Source organism: Puma concolor, chromosome C1, assembly GCF_028749965.1.
Source record: "Puma concolor isolate L17-30 chromosome C1, mPumCon1.1.hap2, whole genome shotgun sequence".
In the NCBI taxonomy this organism is placed as follows: Eukaryota; Metazoa; Chordata; class Mammalia; order Carnivora; family Felidae; genus Puma; species Puma concolor.
The window spans coordinates 93,938,286-93,951,207 of record NC_141674.1 but is presented as its reverse complement, the minus strand read 5'-3'; the positions used below and the strand labels follow the sequence as shown (position 1 = coordinate 93,951,207).

The window sequence follows — 12,922 nt, the reverse complement described above, 5'->3', positions numbered from 1 at the left end:
TAATTCTCCCCACAGTACCTCCCCCCATCTCCTGGTAACCACCAACCAATCTGCTGTCTCTATGGATTTGTCTATTTGGGGAATATCACACAAAACAATCACACAAATGTGACCTGTTGTGTTTGGTTCCTTTCACTTGGCATAATGTTTATGAGGTTCGTATAAGTTGTAGCATGTATCAGTACTTCATTCCTTTTTATGGCTGAATAATAATAATAATTCCATTGTATGGAATTCCTTGATTCCTTCCTTTCCCACCTGCTTACAAATCTTGCTCCATCAATTACATCCAATTTTTACTTCTCTTCTGCTATAAAATCTTACCTCCAAGCTTATGAACATTCTTAAATCTTTCCTTCCCCTGTAATCCAAGTTACAGTAGGCTATACCTATCTTCATTTCTCCACTTCCCACTCAGTAACTCACTGTCCTGGCTCTACTCTTACTGACACTGCTCTCAGTAACATTCACGATCTCCTGGACCGCTAACTCCAGAGGCCATTTTTCAATGTGTATCTTACTTTGTACACAACATTGTTGACCACCCCTCACTCACTTCTTAAAACTCCTAGCTTTTGATACCTTGGCTCTCCTGGTTCTCGTCTTTATACCTAATACAAACCTTTCTTTCTCTCCTGCCAAAAAAGTCTGAAATTCTCTCTCATTCTATCCATGGTCCTTTTCTGTTTTCATTCTATATCATCACCCCATGTCATCTGATCCATTTCCATGCTGTATTTATACATGATCTCAAATCAATATATCTAACCCCCAATCTCTCCCAAAACTCCAAGGCCACATATACACCTGCCTATTAGATACCCCCATCTGGATGTTCTTCAGATACTTCAAAATCAATATTCCTAAATATCAATTAGAGACCACAGCACCAGCAGCCAATCAAGACAGAACTCTGGGAGTACCTTTGACTCTTCTGGCTTCTTTACCTTAGCTACCCTCTTCACTTTATTACAGAAAGCATTTACAGTATCTGCTCAGCTAAAAAAAAAAGTTCTCCTTCTCTGAAAATATCCAATTCTGATCTAAAGGTTATAGTGGTGCAGCCCTGGCATTCGTGTTTGCATCCCTGACATTAACTAGGCTAAGTATTTTTACCTGGCTTAACCTTGGCCAGAATCTGTCCCCTAGGAATTTGAACATGGGGCCAACCATTATCAGTTTAGCCCGGTCTTTTATTTAAAAAAAAAAAATTGTTTTTAAGATTTTATTTCTAAGTAATCTCTCCACCCAACATGGGGTCAAACTTACAACCCTGAGATCAAAAGTCACATGCTCTACCAAATGAGCCAGCCGTGTGCCCGAGCCTTACCTTTTAAATGCAGGAGAAAAGGGTGCCTGGGTAGTAGTTCAGATGGTTAAGTGCCCGACTCCTGAAATGGGCTCAGGGCATGATCTTATGATGGTGGTGGGATCAAGCCCCATGTCGGCTCCACGCTGAGCATGGATCCTGCTTGGTATTCCTTCTCTCTTTCTGTGTGTGTGTCTCTCTCAAAATAAACATACATACATACATACATACATACATACCTAACTGCAGGAGAAAGACCATGGCAGGGCCATCTTATATCACATAAACTGAGTAGCACAGAAAGTTGGTAAGCAGAGAAAAATAAAGAAGATACACAGAAGGAAAGAAAAGATGGGGAAAGAAGTACTTCCAGGATCCCTGACACTTTTCCATTTCCTAGTTCTAAATGCATTCATAAGATACATCTGCATTCTTGCCCTTGGCTTCTATGATATATCCCTGTATCTTCACCTAAAGTTTTTATTTGCATCCTAAGTGACTCCTTACTAATTCAACTCCCCTACTATCCATCTTTATTGCCATTTATTATATCATCTTTCTTTTCTTTTTCATATTTTTATGCTTTATTCTTTTTAAATTAAAAAAAAAATTTTTAATGTTTACTTTTGAGAGACAGAGTGAGAGTGGGGAGGGGCAGAGAGAGAGGGAGACACAGAATACAAAGCAGGCTCCAGGCTCCGAGCTGTCAGCACAGAGCCCGATGTGGGGCTCAAACCCACGAATCGTGAGATCATGACCTGAGCCGAAGTCAGATGCTTAACCAACTGAGCCATCCAAGCTCCCCTGTATCATCTTTCTAAAGCAGCTTCTCCTACATCATGTATCTGAATCAAAATCCTTGGACAGCTTGCCCCTATCTCAGTATGAAATACAAAGCCCTCCGTGAGCATCCCACCCATCACTTCAACAACTCCCTCCCACCACTTTAAGCTCTGACAATACCAAATTCCTTCTAGGTTCCAGAATGTATCATGTCTTTTTTTTTTTTTTTTTTAAACCTCCATATTTTCCTACAGGTTATTCCTTCTTCCTAAAATGCTTTTATTCCTCACTCTACCTCATCATTTCTAATTCATCCTCTCGTTATCTCACTCCAAGTGTCATTTCCTCTGGCAAAAAGAGGGACACTGAACCCACAGCAGTAACCACGTCTTCTGTTAATGAGCATTTCATACTATAATGAAATTCTTTATGTGTGCCCCTCTCTCTACAACTACTGTGTCTTGAGTGCAATGACTGCATCTTCTCGTATTTTTTTTAACATACTTACACCAAATTTTGATTTTTATTTTTCTCTATTTTCCTCAGTGAGGAAGACAGAAATATAAAATAAACACAGTAAACTCAATTATGTCAGGAACAGCACTTTAGACTTAACTGGTCTCAATCACATGCTTAATGTTAATACCACTACCAGTGAACACTCTCCATAACGTTATACATGCATTGTTTAAAATAAAAAGGCAGGTATAGGAATGCCACTGAAGTGTGAACAAAATCGTTCATGATCTCTTACCCGTGTATTCTGGATAACAGATAGTTAATGGACTCCTCTTTATTTTTTCCTCAAAAAGATCTTTCTTGTTGAGGAAGAGAATGATTGAAGTGTCTGTAAACCATTTGTTGTTACAAATGCTGTCAAACAGTTTCATGCTTTCATGCATTCGGTTCTGAGGGGGGAAAAAAGGATGTCAGTAACAGAAAGCAAAAGTGGATTAACTGTTAATGAAAAAACAGACCAACAAGTTTTACAAGCACTGAATGGCATTCATGGAAATAAACCAGAGACTGACAACTCAAAAGTTAATCCAGTCCTCATTTTTGTAATTCTTGGAGGTTGGGAGATGGGAAGAAGAATGGCTACCAAGAGCACTTAATCCTGCCCACATACTCAGTGTGCTGTCATATCTCTTAAGAATTAATAGAGCATGGATCAGTATTTTAAAATTCTAAACCCACTGACAGGAAAAAAATTAAGGAATCAAGTTTTGGTCCAACGAGCAAATGTATGCACTGAATCTTCCTAAGTTATTTTCCATTTCCTGGCTGCATTAGACTGCCTTTTTACCAGAAGACCCAACATACCATCTCCTCATCCTCAGCCAGAACAAGGTCATAATCACTGAGGGCCACACAGAAGATAATTGCTGTCACTCCCTCAAAACAGTGAATCCACTTTTTGCGTTCTGATCTCTGGCCACCTACATCAAACATCCTGAAGTAAAGGGAAAGAAAGCACAAATTCAGCAAGGTCACAAACACACCTCTCCCTAAACTGAAATGGTTAGGGAACCTCCCACTATTGCATGTGGAACACCCCATTTATAACAGAAAAGACAAACAAGCAGCAGATAAAATGTAGTCAAAATAATAATCCATGGTCAAAAGAGAATAACATGAGCAAATAAAATCTAGGGATAATCAAAATTCTCATTGTAAATAACTAGCTGAGCCTTCTCTATCAAAGCTTCTATCAGATGAAATTATATCTCAAAAATCAGCAGAATAAGCACTGAAATGGATTAAAGGAAGACGGGGAAAAAAAGACAGGAAAAATGAAGAGCTAAATAATATAACTTAAGATAACAGCAAGAATAACTAATATTTACCATTTACCATGGTGCCAGATACAATCCTAAACATCTTAAATGCATTAACTCATTTGACCCTCACAACACTCCTGTAAGTACAATTATTATCTCCAGTGCACAGATATGTTAAGTAATTTGCCCAAGGGCACACTACTAACAAATGGGGACTGGGGCTCTGAACCCAGGCACTCTAACTCCGGCACCCTGGCTCTTACCCACACCACCACTCTACCTCTCGAAATGGTTTACTCTTTAGTTAAAGAGAACACTGAAAAACTAGAAATCTCCAACTTGCATTCTGCTTCCAAAATGTTTGTTTCCCTTACTTTGTAAAAAAAAAAGTCTTCCTTTTTTAAAGCCGAGGTTTAAAGCTGAGGTTTTTTAAAGCTGAGGTTCCTTATTTTAAGGAAAAAATATTTTAGAGATTAATTATGGAGAAGGTAAATTGTATTTCAGGGTAGGACTCTAAGAACCCAATATCTAAAAACCAAACTTATTTAGCCAGTGTCTCCGAACTCTTAGGTCTCATCTAAAGCTAACTAAGCTGTTGACAAACTTTATGTTCCACTCCAGATGAGTTTCATTCCACCACTCCCTTTTGGGGGGCTTACTTAATATCCTGGCTCAACTGCTGTACTTCTGTCAACAGCATCCTCATCTACTTCCTACAGTAAGGGGAACACCTGCAGTGCTTTGTCTGTTAGCTGGTACCAGTGTCTGAGGAGGTATGCAGGTAGGTTTAGTATGTCAAGATCGACAGTGGTGACGAGGGGTCTATTTCCAAAGAATTTTCCCCGAGAAATTGAGAGAAATAAGACATCACTGAGTAATTTCTCAATGTACGTTTGAAAAGAACAATCATATTATCTCTTCATGACTCAGCCTTTTCTTTTGGTTGATTTAGCACCTTTTTTTGTTCGTTTGTTTTTCCAGCCTTTGGTCATGACAACTGGAATGATACAATCACAAGCTGGCTTTGATACAGGGTCATATTATAGGTTTGAGGAAAGCGGACATCATATATATCACCATAAAAGTCTCTCAAGGGGAGACACACTGGTACACCAATAATTTCAGCTTACCCCTTCATTTTCTTCTACAAAGTCCATGAAACTGGAAGAATATTAAGATGTCCCCAAGGTGGGCTTTTAGTACATATTAACATTTACAATATAATTTACTAACAGATGAACATTTTATAAACATTACCTCATAACTGAGAGGCAAGTAAGCAATTACACAATGCCTTGCATATAGCAGATGCTCAATAAATGTTTGAATGAATGGATAGTGGTTTTGCCTAGAGAGAAGAGGAAAAGGAAGAAGTGATAGTACTTCATAACAAGATATCTACATGCCAACAATTAAGTGGGTACAGCACCTTAACGAAGCCTGGCTACTGATCCTGACATAAGAAGACCAACAGGATTTACCCAACTAAAGATCAATCCATGACATCAACAAGAATGTTTCCCGCACTAAATAAAGTTCACCGCATTTAATTATAAATGGATTACTAATCTTACTGTACACGAAAGGCATCTCATTCTTATGGCTTCATGGGTGATAGATAAATCCATATGGTCTTTGCTACTCTAGTTAGATAAATTCATCAGTGCTAAAGAGAAGTAGCTCTCCTATTCTACCAATATTCAGCTGAACTACTATTTTTTTGCACCATGTTTCAAACCTGTTTTGGTTTATTAAGATTTCAAGACCTCCACTGGAATCTAGTAATACCTAAACTCCGTGTGGATTTCACAAATCCTGCAAAGCAAATATTTTCGGAGAGAAAAAAACTGAGAAGCTCCTAGCTAGAAGTTACATTTGCATTTGACACTGCTGAGTATCACAGGCTACATACAAGCATAATGAAGCAACTGGAAAGAACATCATATATTGAAGGGGAAAAGCTTACTCCTAATCTCAAAGGTCACAAAAGCAGAAAGTGGGAACCAAAAAGACAGTTCTAATATTTACAAAAGACCATTAACACACAGATAAGCTGAAGCCTATTTTAGAATAACTAATGCTAATGAGAAAGTCCTTTGTATTCATATCCTAGAATTCTCTCTCTAAAACAACCACTTTTTCTATATCATCATACTTCCCCAAAATACCTCTATCTCCAGATTGATTTTCCATTCTATACTACATTAAAAACTCAGTTGTGCATGATACTGTGCACAATGCAGTCCAAGAGCCATGACAGTATCAGCTCCATTCCATTAAACTTAAAGGGAAATGCACTCCAGTAAGGAAGGATTGACATGGGTGAGTAAAGCATTTCTATTTTAATATCAAAATGGCAGAACAAAGCCACACGACTAAGCCAAAAAACTAGTTTTCTAGCCTTAGTATTGTTGTTACCTTTCTAAACGACAAACGTTCAATACCTGTTTTGATGATTCCAACAAAAAAGCAGCTGAAAAGAATAAAAATAAAATAAACCGATAACCATATGATTACTTTTATTGATATTTACAATTTAATTTTGAATTTAAATTCCTCCAAATGGACAAAAATATTTTATGCTATCTGGACAAAGAAGAAAGGTTTGGGCCCCCATTCAGTTAAAACATTCAAATACTGGCTGACGAACATGACGGTAGGTTTTTAAACCAAAGAATATTGCCTAGAGAAATTTTACCCTGATTAAGAGATTAACTAAAGGAAAGACATCTGTCTTTGGCACATCTAGCAAAAAGGTGAATTGAGGACTTACTTGAAGTATAGGTCTTTGAAGGTGAAGTGCGTTTCCACAATGCCTGTGGTCTTCACTCTTGTCCGCAGGACATCTTGCTGAGTTGGAATGTAGTTGGTTTGGGATATTCTATCCAAATCATTTAGGTAACTAAATAAAAAATACATTTATTTTTACCTGGTGAAGCCAACCACGTGCACAGCAAGTCAACAGACTAAACTATAAACTCGTTCCTTACCAAAAGTAGATTCTGAACTTGTCACTAAAGTGGCAGAACAAAATCAGACCTGCAGTATCACAGAAATCATCATGAGAAAAAGCATGAACCTAGCACAGAACAATTAAAGTTCTATACATACCACACAAAAGTGGTTTTAATTCTACCAAAACTAAACTATGAGGGCCAATTAAAAACAAATATCGAGATGTTATTCTTATTAAAGAAAGATTCCTGAAATTTAATGCTAAATACTGAATCAACTGCGCATTGCACAGCACGAAAACAAAACCAAAAGCCCTCAGACATTTACGGTTAATGGGTCATTTGTAGGCTCTGATGTTTGATAGGACATTAGAGAATGGTGTCTACATTACTAAAATTAAAATGAGAACTATTTTCCATTTTTCCATATTTCCTGTTTTCATTCATGAAATGGAAAACTTGTGGTTTTCTTAAAAATCTAAGTCCAAAAACAAATTGTAAGTATTCAGTGAAATAATTAAAAGACTGCTTCAAAGCTAAATTAAAATTCTGGTAATTTCAGGGTTTCTAAAGATTTTTTGGCTAGGGGCGCCTGGGTGGCTCAGTTGGTTAAGCATCCGACTTCAGCTCAGGTCATGATCTCACACATGGCTCATGAGTTCAAGCCCCACATCAGGCTTGCTGCTGTCAGCAGAGAGCCTGGAGCCTGCTTGGAATTCTCTCTCCCTCTCTCTCTGCCCCTCCCCAGCTCGCACACTGTCTGTCTCTCAAATAAAAATAAACGTTGAAAAAACATTTTAAGATTTTTTTGGCTAGAAAACTGAAGAACAGGTGGCACCATTATAAGTGAATCATTAACGAGCTTCTATAAAACTAAGTACTACTATTAATGTTAAGGAATTAGTCAAGCCTCAACCAAAACTCAGGGGGGAAAAAACTCTATAAATCACATGTTCTCTGGTGTAGTTAGACGATTCAGAGCTCAATGAAGTATGATTTTTTTTTAAAAAAGGTAATAATTACAATCTACCTTTCATGACTATTGCAAGAATTATTGAAACTACCAACATTTGCAACTAAAACATATTAAAAGATCCTTGTTTCTAAAGTTAAGTTTTCATTTAAATAATAACTAAGTTTTTCAAATATAATTTAACTTTTTCAGGGTGCCAGGGTGGCTCAGTCAGCTAAGGGTCCAACTTCAGCTCAGGTCATGATCTCAGTTTGTGGGTTCGAGCCCGGTGTCAGGCTCTGGGCTGACAGCTCACAGCCTGGAGCCTGCTTCGGATTCTGTCTCCCTCTCTCTCTGTCCCTCCCCAACTCACACTCTGTGTCTCTCTCATTTTCTCAAAAATAAACATTAAAAAATTTTTAATTTAACTTCTTTCTAGAACAAATTAGAAGAATATGAAAATAGATTATTGAAGAAAATACCTTAATGCTCAGAAGTGCCTTCAATTAATACAGAAATGCATACAGGTACCAAGAACTCACCAAGCCCCCAAAAGGCACATTCAAAAAATACATTCTGGATACAGGTCGTATAAATAAACGTATTGTAAAAGAAGCAAAATAGGATAGCATGTAATAGCCTAGCACAAGTATCAATTACAAATTCTCTAAATATGTAACATTTAAGAGAATTTCCTTGACAAATAGACGCTTTGACTTCCTTCCAAGACTCAACATTCTCTTTCTGTACAAAGTCTACTATTGTGATCTGGCAAAAGATTTATAAGTGATGACTAGTACCAGAGAAATCCATAGTGCAGCCCAGTCACAGAGCTGGGTGCATAAAAAGGGATATCACTATTCTAATTTCCCTCACTAGCTGGCAAAGTCCTTATGCAGAGGGAACTTAAACTGCATTGGAAGAGATCCCAGATCCAGCTGCAAAAGATTTCTCTATTTCATTTACTTATTATAAACTAACACGGAGTTACTTTTCATCGTGCCAATTCTCCCATTTACATTTCAAGAGGAAACATTTTTCTCCAAGTCATACAAAATGACCACGGGCTATATAGCCCTAAACTGAAACCATCTTTACAAGAGATACTATAGACTTCTAAGAGTGTCTGTTACTTAAATGTTTCCTTATGGACAATGAACTTTGTTAGGGTCACCAAATTATTTTCTGTTATAGTTTCACAGGGAAAAATTACTTACTATGAAGCAGAATCATTAAGCTGATACTCCCTGGATCTGCTGAAGCAAGCTTGCACCCCACCATCTCGCCATAACCGTTTAATCACTCCTGCTAGTTCTGGAGTCATGACTCCTTCTTCAGCACTGCCAGCCAAAACAAATAATTGCCGGGCATCATCCTGAAAAAAGCAATTAAGAAAGAGAGACAAATGATTCTCCATTTCTTAAAGATCTGACGAGAGTCTCTGTAAAACACACACATACACAGGGCTGCCTGGGTGGCCCAGCGGTTAAGCGTCTGATTCAGCTCAGGTCATGATCTCATGGTCTGTGAGTTCAAGCCCTCTTCAGATCCTCTGTCTCCCTCTCTCTCTGCCCCTTACCTGCTTACTCACTCTCTCTCAAAAATACACACACACACACACACACACACACACACACACACACACACACACACACACACACACACACACTTTATGTTACGTTATTTCAAGAGAGGTATTAAAGAGACCTTTCCAGGCAGGGCAGTCTGAGAGAATTTACAATGAAGTCATTCCCCCTATTCACTCTACTATAGTTAGAGGTGCAGAGCTAAGGTGAGGAATTATTTCAGTCCCTCTACCACATACCACCATCCCCTGAAAAGATCTCTTCTGACTACCCTACAAATCACCCTGGTTAATCATGATTTTTAACAGAAAAAACTGGTCTGTGAGATGGGCACATAGAACATATTCCCATTCTGTTAAAGGAAGCCTACAATAAAAACAGAAATGAATAAACTAACATGTAAGAGGTAAAGTCTAAACACGTCAGAGCAAGTAAAACATTAATTGTATTTAAGGAAAAAGTGTTCTCTTCCCCTCCGGCTCAGAGAGAAGAACAGGAAGAAGAGGAAATTGAGATAGTTAAGAAGTCTGGAAGCCTAGTGGGGGAAATAAATCCCTCAGAGAAAAATTCAGTTTCTAGATTCCCCAAGGAGTAATAATCCTCTGAGAGAAAGGGAAAAAAAAATAAAGAGGAAAAAAAAAGTTACAAAGAGATCTGATCAAAACTCATGAGTCAAAGACAGAGCTTTGTAAGTGGTTATAGTTTTTAAACCTGAAACATGTGAGCTGTAGAGAAGACAGAAAAGGGCTATGAGAACTCTTGATTGTTTTTGCTTTATTCTACCCACCCTTACTTGTTTAAAACTCAACTAAGTTTAACACTAAACTAAGGTCTCAATCTTTAAAAAAAAAAAAAAAAAAAAGATTAAAAAGAAGAATTTGTGGAGTGCCTGGCTGGCTCCATCAGTAGACCATGCAACTCTTGATCTCGGGGTTGAGTTCAAGCCCCATATTGAGTGTAGAGTACTTAAGAAATAAAATTAAATCTTAAATAAATAAGCCCAGGTCTCATGGGATGCTTTTCCACCTCAAATCTCACATTTATCTTCCTCAAGAGATTTCCAAATAACTATTAAAATCAGATACTAAAGAACACATATACTGGTTAAAGAAAAAATAAAGGGGGAAGAGGAGCAATCAATTGTATCAGTAAGTAGTCATTATGAAAATAAACTAGCAAGCAAAAAAGCATTTCAGACCACAGGTGAAATCACAACCCCAAACTCCTAAGACCTCTGTGTTCCCAAAACTCATGCACCCACCTAAGCAAAACAAAACAAAACTAACCATGCCAAATTTGGGGTCTTCAGCCTTAAAAACTTTTGCCAAGTAACAGCCCTCCTCTATAAGATGCTTTTCTGCGTTCTTTCAAGTAATACTTTAGGCCCATCCCTAAGAAACTTCATCTAACATGTATATTACCCTCCTCTCTTTTCAAAGACAAAAATTTTATTTTTTTTTAGGTTGACTGATTTCTTTTTGAGAGAGAGAGGGAGCGAGCAGGGGAGGGGCAGAGAGAGGAGAGAATCCCAAGCAGGCTCTGTGCTATCAGATAAATAAAGGCACCCCATTTATTTAAAATTTTTATTTTTGGGGAGCCTGGGTGGCTCAGTCAGTTAAGCGTCCAACTCTTGATTTCCACTCAGGTCAGGATCTCATGGTTCATGAGTTCAAGCCCCATTAGCCTGCTTGGGATTCTTTCTCTCTCTCTCTCTCTCTCTCTCTCTCTCTGTCTCCCTCCCTCTCTCCCTCCCCCTCTCTCTCCCCCTACCCCTCCCCTGCTTGTGCTCTGTCTCAAAATAAATAAACTTAGAAAAAAAATTTAAATAAAGAAACAAACGACTGAGGGAAGCTGAAAAAGTACACTGATTGGCAAACATAATACTGAGCATGTCCCTCTATGTATATATAGTATTGTGCTTTATTTAACATGTGAAGACTTTATAGTCTATTCTGAAATTTGAACTATACTCATGCAGGTATTCAAAAACATCAATAAGCATTATTTTTTTTTAAATACTACAATTCTAGCTTTAGAAACTTTATTAACAGAGAGAGAGCGAGCACTATAGCTACATATTTTTGCTGTCCTGACTTTGTAAACACTGCTTTAAGAAGCAACACTTTTTCCTTACCACTTAATTTCTTCCACTGACCTACTCTTGCTTCCCACAATAAACCCTCTTTACAGGCCTTTAAGGAGACCTCTCTTGGGGCACCTGGGTGGCTCAGTCGGTTGGGCATCCAACTTCAGCTCGGGTCATGATCTCACAGCTCCTGAGTTCGAGCCCCACAACAGGTTCTCTGCTGTCAGCATGTAGCCCACTTTGGTTCCTGTCTCCCTCTCTGCTCCTCCCCAGCTCAGGCTTTCTATCTCAAAAATAAATAAAAAGATCAAAAAAAAATTGTTTTTAAAAGAGGTCTCTCTTTACAATGAACTTCATATCTCTACCCTTGAGCAGATATGAAAAAGCAACCTACCCGCCATCCAGCTCTATTCTTGTCCATTCACTCTCTAACAAACCAAAGAAACTGGACAAGGATAAGTGAGGAATTATAAATATAAACCTTTACATATGGAAGAAAAAGAAAAACTTCAAAAAAATTATGTAGGGTTGTAGATTACGATGGGTGGATGCTGGAAAGCTAGGTGATTCAGGAAGCCTTAACAGGCATTAAGATGTCGACTACGTCTGGTGACACAGGAGTGTTAGGACCAAAAGATTAATGACACAGATCTGACAAAGGAGAGAAATGAAAGGAGGTCATTTAAACTATGGTCTGAATGTCTGTGTCCCTCCAAAATTCATGTGTTGAAAACTTAACGCCCAATGTCATAGTATTAGGAGTTGGGGCCTTTGGGAGGTACCTTGGTCATGAGGGTGAAAGCCCCACGAATGGGATTAGTGTCCTTATTAAAGGGATGCCAAGGAGTTTCCTTCTCCTTCTGCCATGTGAGGACACAGTGAAAAGTCTGCAACTGAAGAGGGCCCTCACCTGACCACGCTGGCACTCTGATCTCACACCTCCAGCCTCCAGAAGTGTGTGTGATAAATATCTGTTGTCTATAAGCTACTCAGTCTGTATTTTGTTACAGCAGCACAATTGAACTAAGACAGAAATCATCAACTGTATCTGGTGACAAAGCAGTGTGAGGACACAAACATTAATAACAGCTAATTTGACAATAGAAAGAAAAGAAAGGAGGAAGGATGATTAAGAGATATAAAGGACAGATGGTGAAGATAAAGGAAGAAACAAAGAGAAGGAGTAAATAACTGAGATGGAGTAAAAGCCAACAAAGAGAGGGAAGGGACTAAATACAGTAGTACTGACCAGTTATCGTATATGGCAAACATGACACAGATGGAGAGTTAGGTGACCGGAAGGGATGAGAAAAGGGAGGGAAAAAATAAGAACACTGGGGAGAGCTGGGGGGAAGAGGAAAGAAAGGAAAAGAAATGAAAAGCAGGAGGTAGAGAAGGGATGGAAAGATGTAAGACAAAAATGCTGTGTTTACCCTTGCATTCACTAGCATACTTTCCCCTCTCAGACGCT

The 12,922-nt window shown here is 38.4% G+C and overlaps 1 protein-coding gene and 1 long non-coding RNA gene across 2 annotated transcripts in view; one reads left to right on the top strand and one right to left on the bottom strand.

Annotated features, from left to right (window-relative positions):
- LOC147578228 (uncharacterized) overlaps nt 1-12,922 on the top strand; it is an 85,081-nt gene that overhangs the window by 5,752 nt on the left and 66,407 nt on the right. The window lies entirely within an intron of this gene.
- Nucleotides 1-12,922, bottom strand: part of GNAI3 (G protein subunit alpha i3) — a 38,414-nt gene that overhangs the window by 3,212 nt on the left and 22,280 nt on the right. Inside the window, exons 4-7 of the mRNA XM_025935239.2 lie at nt 8,997-9,154; nt 6,647-6,775; nt 3,416-3,545; nt 2,847-3,000 (exon numbers count right to left, since the gene is read on the bottom strand). Of these exons, the coding sequence (XP_025791024.1) occupies nt 2,847-3,000; nt 3,416-3,545; nt 6,647-6,775; nt 8,997-9,154 (571 nt within the window). The remainder of the gene's footprint in view (nt 1-2,846; nt 3,001-3,415; nt 3,546-6,646; nt 6,776-8,996; nt 9,155-12,922) is intronic.